Source organism: Kogia breviceps, chromosome 2 (genome assembly GCF_026419965.1).
Source record: "Kogia breviceps isolate mKogBre1 chromosome 2, mKogBre1 haplotype 1, whole genome shotgun sequence".
In the NCBI taxonomy this organism is placed as follows: Eukaryota; Metazoa; Chordata; class Mammalia; order Artiodactyla; family Physeteridae; genus Kogia; species Kogia breviceps.
In genome coordinates, this window is record NC_081311.1 from 164,535,461 (window position 1) to 164,555,564 (window position 20,104).

Genomic DNA, 20,104 nt, shown 5'->3' on the forward strand with positions numbered 1-20,104 from the left:
GAGTAGCCCCAGCTCGCCGCAACTAGAGAAAGCCCGCATGCAGCAACGAAGACCCAACACAGCCAAAAATAAATAAATAAATAAAAAATAAAGGCAAGTCCTTTTGCAGTTTTTATTACCTGGTAGGAATTTGGGCTAGGCACCATGACAGAGATTATGTTGATGCTTGAGTACATTCAGTCATCTTTATTATAAATTTCTTTTTACACAGCACTTTACATTTGAAAATCTTTTGACTGCTTGAGGAAATACTCAAGAACTTATTAGATTCAGACAGACATAGAAAATTTATCTGGACTGACCTTCTTTCCTTCCTTCCCTTGTTTCTGATACTTTATTCATCTCTTGTTGATTTTTAAATGCATTCTCTTCAGTGCTGCACCTTTATTATTCTTGAAAGTTCTCTAGTATTTAAGATTACTGACCATTTCTTGCTTTTTGAAAGCCTCCCTTTCCTTGTGTTCTCTGGTGCTATACAGTCGCGATTGTCCTCATTCTATTTCATTTTTGTTGAGTTGCCCTAAATATGGCTAAATATGCCTGATGATTCAGCCCAAGACACTTATGCTCTGCCCATATTCTCCTCTTTAAGACTTTATCTACTTCAATTCCTCCTGGAAGTCATCATCTCTGCCATGCACCTGTAACTCTCTCTGCCAGGATGTTCCACTGCCACTTCACATGCAATGTGCCTGGAATGGAATTGCTGTTTCACCAACTGACTCCCTGTGGGACGCCCCTCCTACTGTAAGAGGCATGATTATTTCCACAGTTACTCAGGCTCAGAACAGGGAAGTCATCTTGGATTCCTCATTCTTTCTGTCCCTTCATATCCAGCCAGCCACAGGCTAAGTCCCTCCTTGGTAATGTCTCTTACATGTGCCCCCTGCATCCTGTCCTTACTGCAGGTCCTCATTGTCATTAGCTTTGACCACTACAAGCAGTCTTCCAACTTTTCTCCTCACTTGCATCTCTCCCCACTGCAATCTCACATTAATCTTCTAAAAATACTTCTCTGTATCTATCAATTACTTGTTCAAAAGCCTTTACAGCTATTTATTCCCCATAGAATCAAGGTATCACTCCTTGATTCCTTGATTCCACTCCAAGTCAGAGCATTCTCTACTCCATTTATTTCCAACCTCATTTTCTGCTTTTCTCCTTTAAACACCCCCTTAGCTCACTTCTTTCTTTTTTTAAAAAAACAATTAATTAATTAATTTTTGGCTGAGTTGGATCTTTGTTGCTGTGCGCGGGCTTTCTCTGGTTGCGGTGAGTGGGGGGCTACACTTCATTGCGGTGTGTGGTCTTCTCACTGTGGTGGCTTCTCTTGTTGCAGAGCAAGGGCTCTAGGTGGGCTTCAGTAGTTGTGGCACATGGGCTCAGTAGTTGTGGCTTGCGGGCTCTAGAGCGCAGGCTCAGTAGTCGTGGCACACGGGCTTAGCTGCTCCACAGCATGTGGGATCTTCCCAGACCAGGGATTGAACCTGTGTCCCCTGCATTCACAGGCGGATCCTTAACCACTGCACCACCAGGGATGCCCCCTCACTTCTCCTTTCAATAGCCCTTGAAAGTACTTCAAACTCTTAATCCTTTTCTGATTATATAAACCCTATTTTTTTCTTCAGGTTCAGTTAAAGTCCTAATTTGAATTCCAACTTATCCTATTCAAAATTGATTTTTCCTTTTCCTGATACCTCTTGTATCTCGTATTGCAATTTTTCATTCATTACTTCAACACAACTTATTGGCCACTGGTCATGTGCCAAACACTGTGCAAAACACAGCAGTGCAAAGGTGGATGTGGCATAGTTCCTGACCTTGAGGAGTTCATGAGCTTGTCCAGTTTGACCAATTAGAATATAAAATATTGGAGGGCAGAAACTATGTCTTATTCCTTTTTGTGTTTTCATTATTTGTCAGCATCTTCTACAGAATCCATACATCAATGTATTTACTACTGTAACAGTGATGGTAAAAAACAATGAGAGTTTCTTGTTCTCATAATAAGAAAGCAAGCTACGGGCCAGGAAAGTTTTACTCAATGTGTTTTACATGATTCCATTAGAAAGTCAAATAAGGAAGTTACCATCTGTCCTTCTGTTGGGTTTTTAATACTGTAGAAATTTCTTTTTAATCATAAAGCTATACATGCTCTAAAAATCCTTACGGCCATGGTTATTCAGATTGTTTTCTGGGATTGCACAAGAAGGTAAACCAACCCTTCTGGATCATTTGCAGAGTTAATTTAACTTTTCATCAAGAAACTCTATAATGTAGTCATATATATACTGACACACTCTCATACAATAATCCAGAAAATTTATCACAAAAATTGTGCTGAAATCTCACTAGTGCGGTTAGTAGATCTGGCATAAAGCCAGGAAGGATAATAGTTAACTTTTATTAAGTGCTGACTAAATGCCAGGTACCTTTTCAAGGAGATTATTTTGTATAATCTCCTTTAATCCTTAAAATAACGCTATTATGCAAGCACCATCAGAACCCCCATTTCATAGATGAGTAAACCGAGATACAGCAAAGTTTATAAACTTGTCAAGTTAGTGAGTGAAAGAGCCTAGATTCAGAACCCAGGAACTTGACTCCAGAGCCTTATGCGCTTAATGATTAGGCTATTATTTGTCCCATAGAGATATATAAGTAATGGCTCAAAGTACCCCCCCCCCCAAAAAAAAAGTGTGGGAAAGGCACACACACACACAAGCGCACACACATGCACACAGAGCATGGAACTAAATGGAAAATCAATAAATTGTTCAAGATAACTATATCCACCATAACACAGGACACTGGGAATTTCAAAGGGTCTCCTCTTGCCCCACTGGGACTTGACTCTCTGTCCCATGTCCTCTGTTTGGAAAAACAGAGGAAAACAAGGTAAGAGACAGGCTCTTCGTGAGCACACACAGCCATCACTAGAGCAATTTGTTTCCTGAAAGGTTGCTCACTGCACGTGGCCTCTGAGAGGCAGGTGATGCCACTATTTAGTAGTCCTCACAGCAACCCCAGGTCAGAATGGCCAGGACTAAACGAAGAAGGCTGGCACATTTTAACCCCCACATGACTCACTTCTCTACACACTGGAGGAATACGTGGGCGTCAGAGACAACAGAAGAGAGGAAGGTGGTTTGTGGAGCTAGGCTGATACAGAGTCTTGGCTTCTGAGGCAGAGGCAAAGGTAAAGGCAAAGACAAAACCAAAACAGAACAAAAAACATGTGGAAGAATTGTAGAGAAAAGGGACACCAGGAGACTGGGCCCCTGGACCAAATAGGAACCAGGTGCAACTTTAAAATATGTGCCTGCTTACTGAGTTAACATTTGCAAACTATGCCCATACTTACACTTTATAGTGTAATACTCTATTACCTCCTCCAAACACCTAGTGTGGAAGGTAGAAATTTTACTCCTTTCACAGAGAGAAGGGCTTCTGATAATAATAAAACCAAAACGACTTCTGAAGAAAGTTTTAGATCTTTCTGATTCAAGGATGGCTGCATTTATACAAATTTGTTTGAGATTGCTAACATTGTTGGGAGGAAATAAATAAAAAAAAATTCAAGTTACTTTAAAGCCTATGGGGGTTGTGCAGCAAATCTTAAAGCACAGATCAAAATGGCTCTGGCCTAAACTTTATGAATAGACAAGGTTTTGAGGTTAAGGAAAATATGTATTTGCATCCTGTGGATTTACAAAAACTTGTCCTAAAAGATAGTTGACAAGGAAAATCAATGGAGAAAACATAGGACCACATCACAAATATTTTCTCAAATGATGGTTTTTGAAAAAGTATAGAAAAAATTCATTTCAGTGGTTACTTCTCTGATTATCACCATTATCTTAATCTACTTTTAACTTTCATAATTAAAAAGGAAATTAAGAATATTGACATTTTCCCCTTTGGTAGCCTTATCCTTAGGTAAAAATGGAAATGTAAATATGTTAAAAGTATATGTACGGACTTTGTGTATGTCTCTGGAAGGGAGTTTACTTGCTGGCTAGCTCAGTTTTTGACAAAGAAAAATGGGCTGCTCTTGCTTCTTGCACAAAGATGCACTGTTCACAGAGCAAACCAAAAAATGGAGAATTTGTGTTTAAGTTGAAAAGGAATTAATATCCAACATGATAATCTACTTAGTATAAATTTTCTATTAACTGATAAAATGTGTGGCTTATTAGAATTAAAAGCATAACTTTGTAATAAGAACTTAAAATACTGATATCTGGAAATTCTAACAGCAAGCAGGACACTCAATTTCATTTTTAATACCCTGTAATTAAAGATATAGTTCTGCTTTTTAACAACTCAGTTTTATCAATGAGATTGTACAGTAAAGTTTCCAAAAGAAGTGAGGCAAAGTATTTGTGAAGTTGAGCTGCCTCTGTTCCTTGCACAGGGCTGCCATCTGGGCTTGTTTATTTGTGTTTCCAACTTTCTGGAACAGGGAGTTTCTCTGTTAGGGACAGGGCAAGCAAAGGAAGTATCTTACAGAAGACTATCTTTTTTTCTGTATTTTCAAACTTAAAGTTTAGTTTGGTCAAAAATATCAAATGACTAGCACAATCACAACATTAACACAGTTGGAAACCTCAGAATTGTCCTAGCAAATACTCTTCCACATGATGCAAGTAATATTTTCTACATGCTACCTTCTTGTGCCTTTCAGATCTTTTTCAAAACACAAACTGTCATTAAGGCTAGAGATATTTGGCTGGAAAGCAAACATTTTTCATGTGTCCTTCTACAAATAAGCATTTGATTTAAAAATGAAAGGACTATTTCCAAGCAGTTTTTCTAATTTTATAAAGTGCATATGAGCCAAATTTACAAAAACCAAACAGAACAAAAATCTTTCAGAGTATAATTAAGAAACAAAGCATTATTGTTAGATTGATTGTACAATCTGATTATGAGGAACAGCTTAAAAATCCACAAACCAACACTTAAAAAAACGAGTAGTCCCTTATCTCTGAAATCTTTCATTTAACAAATAAAATAGAAGCAAAAAGTACCTTGTAAAGTAAAATCCAGCAATACATATTCGTAAGCAAATTCTGTCTTTGTTTCCACTTGCGGTCTCTTCAGGGTAGAAAATATTTTTCCAGGGCTGCTATCATCAGGGTCTTCTAGCTTTCTAAGTCCGCACCCCATGGCAAAATCTGTAAGGAATTAAATTGCAGGATAGGGGAGGGAGACCAGCAAATTCTGTTGTTTAAGCTGCAAAAAGAAAGTTACAGACTTAACTGCTTTGATTTTTTCAGCTAAACCATAGATACTCAAAAAGAAAACATTTGAGTCCAAAGAAAGGAGCTGAAGACTTTTTCTATCCATTTTTCTGTAAAGTCGTTGAACCCATGATGATTAAGCTACAGCTCCGGGAGGCTGAGCTTGATCTTAGGAGAAACATGCAAGCTGCTACAACTTAGCGGAGAATTTCCATGCCACGTCAATTTACAGCCAGCCCCCTACCAGAGTTCTGTCGCTCAGGGCACCAACAATGCTTTGTCTATCCCAGTTAGCTGGATGATAAAGGAGGTGTCCAAAAACGGAAATAAAAAGGCAAAAGTGCAAATCAGATGGAATTATCTACAAGTAGAGGCTATATTCAGACACAGTGGCGTGCAATTCTTTTTCTGTTTTCTCTTTTCCCTTTTTCCTGTGCCCGCTGCCCCCCCCTTTCTCCCTGCTATTACCAAGAAAGCAAAAGGAGAGAGAGAGAGAGAGAGAGAGAGAGAGAGAGAGAGAGAGAAAATGGAAAAAAAAAAAAAGATTCTTAATATGGTTGGAAACAAAAATCATTTCCAGAAAGGAAGTCAGGAAACTGTTTCTGGAGTCTAAAAGGAGAAAAGTTAAAGTTAAAAAAACAACAACCCACTTTTAGTCTTTAGATAGCACTTTTGCGGATTTCTTTCCAAATGAAGGTTTTTTTTTGGCTGGAAAAATCATGTACTAGTTAAACTGCCACATATAAAATGTTTATATTTAAATATCATAATAAAAAGACTTTAATTGCAAAGAAGAGACAGTAATGTGGATAATTAGTTTCCCTAACATTTATAAAGTTTAAAAAATTCTACTATTAGAAGGCTTATGATAATAACTAGTAACACTTCCACAGGTCCCAGACTATCATTAATTAAAAACAACAACAATAACAACAACAAAACTGACAACTTGATTCATTCAGTCTTATAAATTGCAATTTACCTGAAGTCAAGAACAATTTATAATGGAACAATTATAATGAGTGTTTGTTGTATTTTACCATTTATGCGTCATGTGGTGTGGTGTACCTATCAAAACTGTGAGCCCTGGAATCATACTGCCTGGGTTCAAATACTGCTTCTAATGCCTACTAGAGACATAATCTTGGGCAACTTACTGGACCTCTTCAAGTTTCAATTTCTGCCCCTATAAAATGGAGTTAATAATAACACTTACCTCATAGGCTTGTTATGAAGGTTGAATGAGATAATCTTATCTCATATCTTAACATTATGCCTTGTGAATAGCATAAAATAAATTTGTTAATGTGCTTACATTATAAAACAGTGTTGAGAATAGTAGTAGAAAGGAAGTGATTCTGCCACCATTCCCATTATTTACAAAATAAACCTCACATTTCAGATTTTATAGAACACAAGCCTGAAAAGATTTTTCAATTACATTGAAGAGTGCCCATGAAAACTCTCAAAAGGGTATGGATTATTTAGTTTGTAGATCACTATGACCTCTTGTCTCTTCCTTCCACTTCCTTGTCTTTAAACAATTTACTTTTCAGAAGTGTTTTTTAACAGAGGAATATTCCATAGTCCTTCATTCTCAAGGGTGAGCATGGTTGGTGGTAGCAATTTCTGGGTAAATTTGGCTAAAAAGACAGCAGACTCTGACCTAGTGTGACTCATTTGACTATTCTCAGTGCTTCCATGCCTGTCATTTTTCAAGTCCTCTTTTGCTGTGAGCTCCTGGATGGCAGAAATAGAATATTTGAAGTTCACTAGTTCCTATTGCAGAGCCTGGAGGATTATTTATGAAGTACTCATGATATGTATTAAGCTCCTGCTATATTCCAAGCACTAAATTAGATGCTGGTTGGGTACACAAGTTGACTAAACATGGCCTCTGCCCTAAAGAAACTTAAGGCTTAATGGGGAAGAAGACAGACTTATAAACAGATAATTTCCATTTGATTTGGTAGCTCCTAAGATAGAAGTATGCATAGGATGCTATAGAAACCCTAGAAGGGGTCTCTAACTCAGCTTGGAGGATGATATCTGAGCTGTCTTGAAGGATGACTATGCATAAGATAGATAAAGAAAGGTGGGGAGCATGTGCCAGGAAAAGGGAAAGGCGCGAGCAATGTTATGAAATCATGAAACAGTATGGCATGAACTTGAAGGAACATGAAGCAGTTGAGAATTACTAGAACATAAAATTTGAAAGAAGACTAAGCTATAAGGGAGGCAAGAGCCAGTTGTAATGGGTTTTATATGCTGCATAAAGGGAATTTTGACTTTATTTTGTAGGCAGCAAAGGAGAATCAAATAATCCAATGAAAAAAATCAAACGAGGAGCTTGAAATAGGCAAGTGACATAAGTTTGTGTTTTTGATGGGTTACTATAGCTGCTTTGAGGAAGATGGTCTTAATAGGAGCAAGAATCGGGGGAGACTAGTCATTCAGGAGAGTATTGCAGTCGCCCAGTTGAGTTGATGACTGAACAAATGAATGAATAGGATGCATCATTATTTCCTTAAAGAATTTCTTTTATCTCTAGTGAAAGGAACTGCACTTGCTTTAGTTCACAACTAAGCCATCACTTAATCATTTTTCTCTCCAAAAGTCCAACAAAATAAAATTTTATTTGACCCTTAATGATGTTTCAAAACACATTTCCATGTCCATATGGCACACATTCCTTCTATTTTAACAATTATACGGGATTTCATTGCATTAATATTATGTTTAATAAGCAGCATTTGGGCTATTTTCAAAGTTTCATGGTGAAGAATTTTATAAAGATTACTTTTTCCCCCACATTGGATTATTTCCTAAACACTTAGATTTTACTTCATAAATGGTCAAAGGAAAGAGTTTACATACAAGGAAATTAGTTAGAAAGTAATAGCAGAGAAAATGTATTCTAATGAGTTAATAATTCATTTACATTACTTACATAAATATGTGGTTGGCCATAAACTGTTTAAGATATTAACCTTATTTTATTTTTATTTTTTTCTTTTGTCCACGCTCTGCAGCAGGTGGGATCTTAATTCCTTGACCAGGGATCGAACACGTGCCCCCTGCATTGGAAGCATGCAGTCTTAACCACTGGACCTCCAGGAAAGTCCCCGATTTTTTGTGCCTTTAAAAGTTTATTTTGGGGGGCTTCCCTGGTCGCACAGTGGTTGAGAGTCCGCCTGCCGATGCAGGGAACACGGGTTCGTGCCCCGGTTCGGAAAGATCCCACATGCCGCGGAGCGGCTGGGCCCGTGAGCCATGGCCGCTGAGCCTGCGCGTCCGGAGCCTGTGCTCCGCAACGGGAGAGGCCACAGCAGTGAGAGGCCCGCGTACCGAAAAAAAAAAAAAACAACCCCCAAACCCCTGTATTTTGGGCAGTAAGCTTTTGTTGGTTATCACATGTATTTGCTCTATACCTCTTTAATGCTTGTACATTTTTAGACAAATACTTTTAGTCAAAAAATTTTCTGCATTTCCAGAAATATGTACATTTCTTCAATAACATAGTTCTCCATTTGAAACAAATGTCTGTTTTCTGTTTTTTAATTTTGTTTTTTAAATAAATAAGCTTGATATTTTAGAATAATATTAGGTTCACAGCAAAATTGAGCGGAAAGTACAGAAAGTTCCCACATACCCCCTTATCCCCACTCATGCACAACCTTCCACTAACATCCAGCACCATTGTGGTGCATTAGTTACAATCAGTGAACCTTCACTGACACATCATTATAACCCAGAGTCCACAGTTTACATTAGGGTTCATTCCTGGTGTTGTACCGTCTATGGGTTTTGACAAACATATATTGACATACATCCAACATTATAGAATCATACAGAATAGTTTTCACTGTCTTAAAAAATCTGAACTCCACCTATTCATCCCACCCTTACTTCTTGCTTAATTCTGATGTATCTGGCAATTGTAGTACACACGGTAAGATGTGGCTCTAAGACTGTTCTCCGCACCCCCGCACCCTGATATCCAGCTATCACAACTATATTTGTTTACATAGAAAATCTTTTATTAATTATGTATCCCCAGGCCTGTCATATATTGAGTACTTACAGTAATTAGGATACATTTTTGGAATAAATGTTTTCTAACATTGGTCATTATTTCAGTATTGATTTACCTTTGCTGCCAATTGTAGATTTCAGGGACAGCTTTCAGTTCTCTATTGTAAAGGGGGTTTCCCCAAGTGCAGACTCTTATGTGGCTGGATATGATGGAGATATAGTACCAGTTCTTGTCTGTGTTCTAGTATGAGCTCACTTAGTCCTTGAATGAACCTTATGAAAACATTCTCCATAACTGGTAGCATATTATTCTCATAGTAACTACTCAAGTTTGGAACACTTGAGTTTACCAAAGTCTTAAAGCTTTTAAGAGATAATATGTATAATTCAACCCATTCTCTACAGAAAAGAGTTTTTGCATAATAGTAATTTAAAAATCCAATCTATTTTATGTGGCCCTGATCCAAAAAAATAAAGTGTTATGGCGTGCCTACTATATAGTAAGGCACTACATGGACACAAAGATGAATAAGGCAGTTTATGCTCTCCAGAATTAACAAGCTAGCAAACCAACATTGAGTTTTAACTATTTAAAGTACTATTAGTTTCATAATGTAGTCAAACTTCCTAAGTAATGACTTATTGAAAGCACTACTTATTGAAAAGGCCATTCTTTCTTTAATAATTAGAAATCCTTAAGTTAGATAGCTGGTGGAAAGCTGCCGCATAGCACAGGGAGATCACCTCTGTGCTTTGTGACCACCTAGAGGGGTGGGATAGGGAGGGTGGGAGGGAGGGTGACGCAAGAGGGAGGAGATATGGGAACATATGTATATGTATAACTGATTCACTTTGTTGTAAAGGAGAAACTAACACACTATTGTAAAACAGTTATACTCAAATAAAGATGTTAAAAAAAAAAGAAATCCTACACTCATCACATACATAATAGTTATATAGACTAAGAATTACATTTTGACTTTTCATTTTGTTCTATAATTGGGTTTCTCAGCATTACATATTAAAATTTTTTTATGGCTTTATAATCTTTCAATGTCCAGCAGTTGACAATATTATTATTCTTTAAAACATGTTGACTATTCTTAACTATTTATTCTTCTAGATCAGAAGTTCTGAAACTATGTACGACAGAGCCCTCTGATTCCAGCGAGGTGAAGAGAACAGGCTTTGATCACGTGGGGAGGCCAAGCAGGCAGGGCTCTTGGTCCCCCTGCTGCTCTTCAAACAGAATATTTTAAGATTTTATCAGTTTTATATACCAGGAACAGACAATTAAGGATATCATAATTTTTGGAAAAGGACACCATTTACATTATTGATAAACTATGCTGTTTCTAGGAATAAATCTACCAAAATATAAGCCAGACTTGCACTTAGAAAATTATAAAACTATAACAGCATTAAAGGAGTCTTAAGTGTATGGAGTGATATGCATAGTCACTTTTAGGAACACTTAATACTGTAAGTATATCTCCCTCTCAGCTCTTAACACCTGTCACTGAGCTACAGATTTAATACAATGGTGACCTTAACCCCAACAGGCTTTTTTTTTGCATGGAATTTGTCAAGTTGATTTTAATATTTATGTGGAAGATAAAAGGGCCAAGAAGGTCCAAGATACTTCTGAAGAAGAATGAGGAGAGATTAGTTCTCTATTTATTAAGACTTATTATAAAGCCATAGAAATTAGAGCTATTTTTAGCAAGGCATAGACAAATTAACCAATCCAACAGCATAAAGAGCCTAGAAATGGGAAAATACATATGCGGAAATTTAACATATGATGGATGTGGCATGGCAGATGGTAGGGAAATGGTGCTGGGACAATTGGCTATCTATATGGAGAAGAAATTGGATCCCCATCTCATATCATATATAAAAATTTTAATTCTACAGAAACAACTTGAACATCAAAAGCAAAACTGTTATACTTTTAAATGAAAATATGAATATTTATTGACATCATAGTACTAAGATTATTTTTAAGGCAAAAAGATAATCATAAAATAGTCCTAGGTGATTAATTGTAAGGTGACAATCATAAGATACATGTTGATAAATTCTACTATATTAAAATTAAGAACTTCTATTCATTAAGCCTCTTTAGTGTGAAAAGACAAGATACAAAATGGTAGATGATATTTGTCAGCCATTGAAGGAACAATATCAAGAATATGTAGGGGATTCCCTGGTGGCGCAGTGGTTGAGAATCTGCCTGCTAATGCAGAGGACATGGGTTCGAGCCCTGGTCTGTGAAGATCCCACATGCCGCGGAGCAATTAGGCCCGTGAGCCACACTACTGAGCCTGCGCGTCTGGAGCCTGTGCTCCGCAACAAGAGAGGCCGCGATAGTGGGAGGCCCGCGCACCGCGATGAAGAGTGGCCCCCGCTTGCCACAACTAGAGGAAAGCCCTCGCACAGAAATGAAGACCCAACACAGCCATAAATAAATAAAGAAATAAATTAAAAAAAAAAAAAAAAGAATATGTAAAGAACTCCTGCAAATAAATAAAAAGCCAATAGAAAAATAGAAACAAAATATAAATAGGCACTTCACCGGCAAAGAAACATATGTAGTTAATAAATATATGAAGAGATGCTCAACTTTACTTCTATTTAGGGAAATGCAAATCAAGACCACAGTGAGATAACATTTTATTGCAGTAAAATTCAAGTAAAAAATTTACCATTTTAACTATTTTAAAGTGTACAATTCAGTGACAGTAAGTACAGTTAACCCTTGAACAACGTGGGGGTTAGGGACACAGACCCTCCATATGATGGAAAATTCGAGTATAACTTTATAGTCAGCCCTCTGTATCCTCTCTGTATCAGTGTTTCTGCATCTGTGGATTCAACCAACAGTGGATTGTGTAGTATGTATGTATGTATTTATTTATTTTTTAAAAGAGAATTTTTAAAAAAAAATTAATTAATTAATTAATCTTTGGCTGCATTGGGTCTTTGTTGTTGTGCACCGGCTTTCTCGCTGTGTTGCAGTGAGCAGGGGCTACTCTTTGTTGTGGTGCACAGGCTTCTCATTGCGGTGGCTTCTCTTGTTGTGGAGCACCAGCTCTAGGTGTGTGGGCTCAGTAGTTGTGGCTCGTGGGTTCTAGAGTGCAGGCTCAGTAGTTGTGGTGCATGGGCTTAGCTGCACCATGGCATGTGGGATCTTCCTGGACCAGGGCTCGAACCTGTGTCCCCTGTATTGGCAGGCGGATTCTTAACCACTGCGCCACCAGGGAAGTCCCCAGTACTATGTATTTATTGAAAAAAATCTGCATACAAGTGGATAAACTCATGTTGTTCAAGAGTCAACTGTACATTCACAGTGTTGTACAATGATCATCATTATCTAGCTCTAGAACTCTTTTTATTACCCCCAAAAGAAAACTCATATCCTTTAAACATTCACTCTCTACTTCAACCTTCCTCCAGCACCTGACAACCACTAATATTCTTTGTGTTTCCGTGCATTTGTCTATTCTGAATATTTCATATAAATGGAATCTAAAACATATGGTCTTTTGTGTCTGGTTATTTTCAAAGATTTATCTAGGGACTTCCCTGGTGGCGCAGTGGTTAAGAATCCACCTGTCAATGCAGGGGATATGTGTTCGAGCCCTGGTCTGGGAAGATCCCACATGCCGCGGAACAACTAAGCCTGTGCGCCACAACTACTGAGCCTCCGCTCTAGTGCCCGTGAGCCACAACTACTGAGCTGACGTTCCACAACTACTGAAGCCAACGTGCCTAGAGCCTGTGCTCTGCAACGAGAAGCCACCGCAATGAGAAGCCTGCACACCACATAGAAGAGTAGCCCTCACTCACCTCAACTAGAGAAGCCCATGCGCAGCAATGCAGCCAAAAAAAAAAAAAAAAACAACGATTTATCTATGTGGTGGCATTTATCAGTACTTCATTCAGTACTTTGTATGGCTGAATAATATTCCAATGTGTGGTTATATTCAATACCACATTTGTTTATCTAGTCATCAGAGGATAGATGTTTGGGTTGTTTCTGTCTTTTGGATGTTGAGACTAGTGTTTCTACAAATATTAGTGAGATAACTCATTTTATACTTAGTTGAGCTGGCAAAAAATTAAGAAGTAGATGATATCAAGAATTAGGGAGACCTCTTTAAGGGTATGTCGCTGATGGAAATGTAAATTTATTTAATCATGTTGGGAGATAGCATTATCTTGTGAAATTGAACTTTCACATCCTCTATGATCAAGCAATAGCACTCCTAGGTATACACCCATGAGAAACTTTAGCATATAAGTACCAGGAGATATATGTAGATGAGAAGGTTAATAGCAGTACGATTTCTGATACTTTTTTTTTTTTAAATTAATTAATTAATTAATTTATTTTTGGCTGTGTTGGGTCTGTTGTTTCTGTGCGAGGGCTTTCTCTAGTTGTGGCAAGTGGGGGCCACTCTTCATCGCGGTGCGCGGGCCTCTCACTATCGCGGCCTCTCTTGTTGCGGAGCACAGGCTCCAGACACGCAGGCTCAGTAGTTCTGGCTCACGGGCCCAGCTGCTCCACGGCATGTGGGATCTTCCCAGACCAGGGTGCGAACCCGTGTCCCCTGCATTGGCAGGCAGATTCTCAACCACTGCGCCACCAGGGAAGCCCAGCAGTACGATTTCTAAGAGCAAAAGACTTGAACCACTCAAATGTGCATTACCAGCCATTTCTTTTAAGAAGCTCTGCTATAAAGGAAAGGAAAGAAATGAAGCAGTAGTGGAGATTGAGAATTTTTTTCTTTTCACGATGGGAGAAAAAATAGCATGTTTGTACGTTGAAGAATTGACTCCATGGACAAGGGGGAAAAAAGAATTGGGGGAGAAAAAAAAATTTCTGGAGAAACTGATTTCTCAGAAACTTAAACTGGGTTTGTCTCGTAGTTTTGGAGGGTACTGTACATACCCTCCAGTTTTAAGTTTTACCTATCCTTCTCTTGCCCTTCTTAAACTGCTGGATCAAATAGCACATTAACTAAGTAGCCAAAGGATATTTGTTGTATCTATTGTAACTCCTAAAGAGCATTTGATTGGTCTACTTTTTATATCACCACGGAAATCAGACCCAACTTACCATATGCCTCAATTCATAAATTATTATGCAGCAGTCAAAATGAATTAACTAGTTACAGGCAAAACCATGAATACACTATACGTGGTATGGTATCTTCTTTTGTTTTTTGGCTGTACTGCATGGCTTCTGCGATCTTAGTTCCCGGACCAGGGATTGAACCCCAGCTACTGCAGCCACTGCCAAGTCCTAACCACTGGACTGCCAGGGAATTCCCATGATATCCTTTTTAGAATGTTTCATACAAGCAAAATTAAACAATATGTTGCTTAGACATACTTTATATGTAATAACATAAATGCAAAAGTACAAAATTCAGGACAATGATTACCTCTGGGAGGAAGACAGGAAGACTAGGAGAAAAAGAGCACACAGATCTAAATCACTGGCAATCTCCTAGTTCAGTGGTTCTCAAACTTTGGTATGCATCAGAATCACCTAGAAAACTCATTAAAACCTAGCCTGCTGGGTACCATCCCCAGAGTTTTTGATTCAGGAGGGGAGTGTGGGGCCTAAGGATATGCATTTCTAACAAGGTTCCAGGTGTTGCTAATGCTGCTCTTCTGGGACCACATTTAGAGAACCACTTCTAGTTCTTAGGTTGGCTTGTGGGGTCACAGGTGTTCCATTCCATTTTATTATTAAATTAATAAAATAAATTTATTTTATTACTAAATTATTATTATTTTAATTATTAACTTAAATGGGGGAAAAAAGATAGACCAAAGATGAGAGTATGTCAAGAAGCAAGGGTTAATATTAATCCAATTCTGGGCTCCCGAGTCATCCTTTTCGAAAAGAGCTAGGGTTCCCTTACTAAAGCAAACTTGAAAAACACTACTCTAGAAGAAATTCAGGACCATTTGAAAATAATATTACTAACAACTACGTTGAGAATTAAATTTGAAGACTGCTTTTTCCTTAGGTGCAGAGTGACAACGTATTGCATTCCAGCTTTCTGGATCTCAGTAATCTTTGCAAAGACTGGGAACATCACAAGCCTACCTCTTTTGTTGATTCAACAAAAACTGCGTTTAGAGAAAGGATTTCTCTTACTTTTTCAGTTCTTATCCTTCCCTCAAGTTCTTTAGGTCATTGTTTTTCTTCCTTCCCTTCTCCCCCCTCCCTTATGGATTTATTGTGCCCACTAGGTTCTGAGAGGAAATGTATATGATATTTCAGATCCCTACGTTTACCAGAGACTACGTAGAGGGCACACTCCTGCAATGTGCCAGCCACTGACTGGTGTTTCAGAAATGCCTGAATACAAAATTCTTGCCCACAAGCAACTCAGTCTGGAGAAAAAAAACCAGATTCATAAATATTAAATTACAAAGCACGACACGCAGTATGATATAGACAGATAAAGATTTATCTGCTTCATAACCTCTCCTTCAGCCAGTTCCTCTAAGCTATCGTTCTCGCTCGCTCCTGCAATTCACAACCGCTGTATCCGAGGCCCACAGAAGGGGGGGGGGAGCGTGGGCGGAGCGGCGGAGGGCCGGCGCTCGGGGCCGGACCTCATTGGCTCTCTGGACGGAAGCGGCGGTGCGGCCCGGCTACGCATGCGCCCCTCACACGTGCTTCCAGAACACCCCCTCCCCTCCGCCGCACCATCTCCGCGGGCATCATGCTGCGGATTTCTGCCTTTCGGCTGCTAGGACGCACGGGGGCGAGTAGGCTCTCGCTCCTGGAGGACTTTAGCTTACGCCACTACAGTTCGGACCCTCTCGGTGTCCAGGACGATACCCGCGACGCGCGCGCCTATTTCACCACACCCATCTTCTACGTGAACGCGGCGCCGCACATCGGGCACCTGTACTCGGCGGTACTGGCTGACGCCCTGTACCGATACCATCGCCTCCGAGTTCCCAGCGCCGCCGCCACGCGATTCTCCACTGGTACCGATGAGCACGGCCTCAAGATTCAGCAGGCAGCAGCCGCTGCGGGCCTGGCTCCGTCCGAGCTGTGCGACAGAGTCTCTGCCCAGTTCCAGCAGCTTTTCCGGGAGGCTGACATCTCCTCCACCGACTTCATCCGCACCACTGAGGCCCGGCATCGGATGGCTGTGCAGCATTTCTGGGAGGTGCTGAAGGCTCGGGGTCTTCTCTACAAGGGGCTCTATGAAGGTTGGTATTGCGCCTCTGACGAGTGCTTCCTGCCTGAAGCCAAGGTCACCAGGCAGCCTGGCCCGTCGGGGGATTTGTGTCCTGTATCTCTGGAGAGCGGGCATCCCGTCTCCTGGACCAAGGAAGAAAACTACATTTTCAGGCTTTCCCAGTTCCGGGAGCCGCTCCAGCGGTGGCTGCGGGGCGACCCTCAGGCCATCACCCCGGAGCCATTCCATCACGCAGTCCTTCAGTGGCTGGAAGAGGAGCTGCCGGACCTATCCGTCTCTCGAAGGAGTAGCCACTTGCACTGGGGCATTCCGGTGCCCGGGGACGATTCGCAGACCATCTACGTATGGCTGGATGCCTTGGTCAACTACCTTACTGTAATTGGCTACCCAAATGCTGAGTTCAAATCTTGGTGGCCCACCACCTCTCATATCATAGGCAAGGACATTCTCAAATTCCATGCTGTCTATTGGCCTGCCCTCCTCTTAGGGGCCGGCATGAGCCCACCACACCGCATCTATGTTCACTCCCACTGGACGGTCTGTGGTCAAAAGATGTCTAAGAGCTTGGGCAATGTGGTGGATCCCAGGACATGCCTTGACCGCTACACTGTGGATGGCTTCCGCTACTTTCTCCTTCGTCAGGGCGTCCCCAACTGGGACTGTGATTACTACGGTGAAAAGGTGGTTAAGTTGTTGGATTCCGAGCTGGCATTTGCTTTGGGAGGTCTCTTGAACCGATGCACTGCCAACAGAATAAATCCTTCTGGGACCTATCCGGCTTTTTGCACTACCTGCTTTCCCAGTGAGCCAGGGTTGTTGGGGCCATCAGGTCGTGCTCAGGCAGAGGACTATGCTCTGGTGAGCGCAGTGGCCACTTTGCCCAAGCAGGTGGCAGACCACTATGCTAACTTTCAGATCTATAAGGCTCTGGAGGCAGTATCCAGCTGTGTCCGGCAAACTAATGGCTTTGTCCAAAGGCATGCACCATGGAAGTTGAACTGGGAGAGCCCAGTGGATGCTCCCTGGCTGGGTACTGTGCTTCATGTGGCCTTGGAATGTTTGCGAGTCTTTGGAACTTTGCTCCAGCCTGTCACCCCAAGCCTAGCTGATAAGCTGCTGTCTAGGTTGGGGGTCTCTGCCACAGAGAGGGGCCTTGGAGAGCTCCATTTCTTGCCTCGATTCTATGGACATCCATGCCCTTTTGAAGGGAGGAGGCTGGGACCTGAAACTGGGGTCTTGTTTCCAAGACTGGACCAGTCCAGGGCCTGGCTGGTAAAAGCCCATAAGACCTAGAAACTCAGTTCTTATTAGCTTGTGGTAAAAAAGTAAACGTCTTATTTTTCATTTTCAGGAAAGTTATACTAATGCTTTCTAAAATGTTGCATCAAATAAGCACATAAGTAACGTCCCTGTGAAAAGGTTTGTAGCCTTTCAGGAGCCTACTCCCTACTCTTCAGTTCTCTGTGTCCATTAACCACTGTCCTTTGCACCCCAGTGTCTCTAAGATGTCTCCAGGGGAAAGGTGGGTAAGAGACAACTTTGCTGATACTACTCCTTCTCATTGTGCCTCTGTCCAAACCACAGTTATTTGCCCAGACTACCTCTCATGGCTTGTTTGTCACTGGCCTGGCCTCTGCTGGGCAAATTAGTGCGTGTGGGAGTTGGAGGCCCCTTCCCTCAGCTTTTACTTTGTTATATATGTTGGGTCTCCTGTTAAAAAGAGGTTGTTTCATTAAACCTTTAAAAACCAGTGTCCTAGACTAGATGATTTTTGCCTATGTTTATATTCTCAATTCTTAACAACCATGACTCCCTGCTTTGCTAGTTAATAATCCAGTAGTTGTGCTTTGTAACATTACACTTTAACCAGTAGATGGCTCTAGTCTCACACATTTAATTACTTAACATTGAGGTTTCAGAATGTTTAGGTTTTCTGCTTCCTAATTTTGCATAATTTAAATTTAAAGAAAAAATTTTATTGCTTTTCTTAAAATAAGGATAACTGCAACCACTTCTGTCTTACAGTAAGCAATAGAGATATCAGAATCCTTAGTTTTTTTTCAGACTACTGAAAAAGGACACTTACTCTATTAAATGTTTAGTAAGCTAATAAGTAAAGGTATCACGTTTGTTTGGACTATGATGAATTATAAAGCTCTCTTGAGGTACTTGGTATGTTAAAAAGTTTTTAAACTTTAATGTTAAACATTAGGTTTACAGGTATGATTTTAAAAATCTGTAGATAGTTCAAAAGGGCAATACTTTCTTTATATTTCTTGGTCTTAATTTTGTTATCCACATTCATAATTTACCTTACATGATTTCTTTTGGTCAATCAGGATCTATAATACAATATAGAAATTGTGGAATAGCTAATATAAATGTTAATACATTTACTTTCAAGTAGTTCTTTTTTTTTTTTTTTTTTTTTTTTTTGTGGTATGCGGGCCTCTCACTGTTGTGGCCTCTCCCGTTGCGGAGCACAGGCTCCGAACGCGCAGGCTCAGCCGCCGTGGCTCACGGGCCCAGCCGCTCCGCGGCATGTGGGACCCTCCCGGACCGGGGCACGAACCCGCGTCCCCCGCATCAGCAGGCGGACTCCCAACCACTGCGCCCCCAGGGAAGCCCTCAAGTAGTTTTTAATAATTACTTCCTTTGCTCATTTAACTTAAGTTATTAAAGTTTAAAAGTTTCTAAGTACCTTATCCAGATCTGTTCTGTTGCATTTGTTGAAGGTGATGGTGAAGGGAGGAAATGATCAATGCTCCAGGAATCTCAAACTGGATTTAGGGATCTCTCCAAGGCTCCATAAGAGAACATCACAGAGAAGATGTTAAGGTATCAACTTATACAATGACTACAACATAGTAAGCCAGCATTATATCTCATAGGTGATTGGACAGCTAGGGCAAAGTTTAAAATGAGAACTTGCCTTGAGATATCCATTCTAAGCATGATAGCAAGCAGAGAGGGCTCACCATGAAGTAAACTGTGTTGGTAGTTCCCCCAGATTTATTCTGAGTGCTACTGTTCAGCTCCAATTTCTGTTTATTAGATGGTGTGGCGAGAGATTTCTGGTTGCTTGGAAACATTGCTTAGAAAAGAATGCTTGAAGGCATTCTAAAGGTGGAAGGACCATTTCTACCAGTGTTCCTTTAGATCCTCCTTATTCTTCATAATGGAATCCTGGGCTTTCCATAGGACATATTCCAGTTACCTGCTGGGATTACTAGGGTAGATTACTGGGACCTAGGATGGAGTGTAATGTCTCAGGACTGGATAGCAGAGTAGTGAAAGAGATGGGATGTGTTTACATGGATGAAGGAAAACAGACTTGGAAAACTAGCATTGGTAACTTCTGCCTTCGAAATGCCATTATAAGTCTTAGAGTTCCATCATGAATGGAGGGACAGTGTCTTTTACTTGAATGATCTTTCCTATGGCCTAACGCTGGTCAGTACACTGGACATTGGCTTACTGGGTATTAATAGAGTTCCTTTTGTGCAGTCTGTCATTTGTGTAGGCACTTAACTTCTACCAGAGTATTTGTGGTACTGGAGGACACAGGAAAACAAGGAAACC

General features: G+C 40.3%; 2 protein-coding genes across 2 annotated transcripts in view; one reads left to right on the forward strand and one right to left on the reverse strand.

Annotated features, from left to right (window-relative positions):
* RFTN2 (raftlin family member 2) overlaps window positions 1-5,712 on the reverse strand; it is a 62,472-nt gene extending 56,760 nt beyond the window's left edge. The window contains exon 1 of the mRNA XM_059054294.2: window positions 5,034-5,712. Coding sequence (XP_058910277.1) covers window positions 5,034-5,172 — 139 coding nt within the window. The 5' untranslated portion in view covers window positions 5,173-5,712. The remainder of the gene's footprint in view (window positions 1-5,033) is intronic.
* Window positions 5,713-15,985: 10,273 nt separating this feature from the next.
* MARS2 (methionyl-tRNA synthetase 2, mitochondrial) lies at window positions 15,986-18,272 on the forward strand. Its single transcript, XM_067026502.1, has one exon. The coding sequence runs from the start codon at window positions 16,034-16,036 to the stop codon at window positions 17,813-17,815; it is 1,782 nt and encodes a 593-aa protein (XP_066882603.1). The 5' UTR covers window positions 15,986-16,033; the 3' UTR covers window positions 17,816-18,272.
* Window positions 18,273-20,104: the final 1,832 nt, after the last annotated feature.

Excerpts from the sequence above, each read along its gene's own strand:
- MARS2 (XM_067026502.1), top strand. The coding sequence starts at position 16,034 with ATGCTGCGGATTTCTGCCTTTCGGCTGCTAGGACGCACGGGGGCGAGT.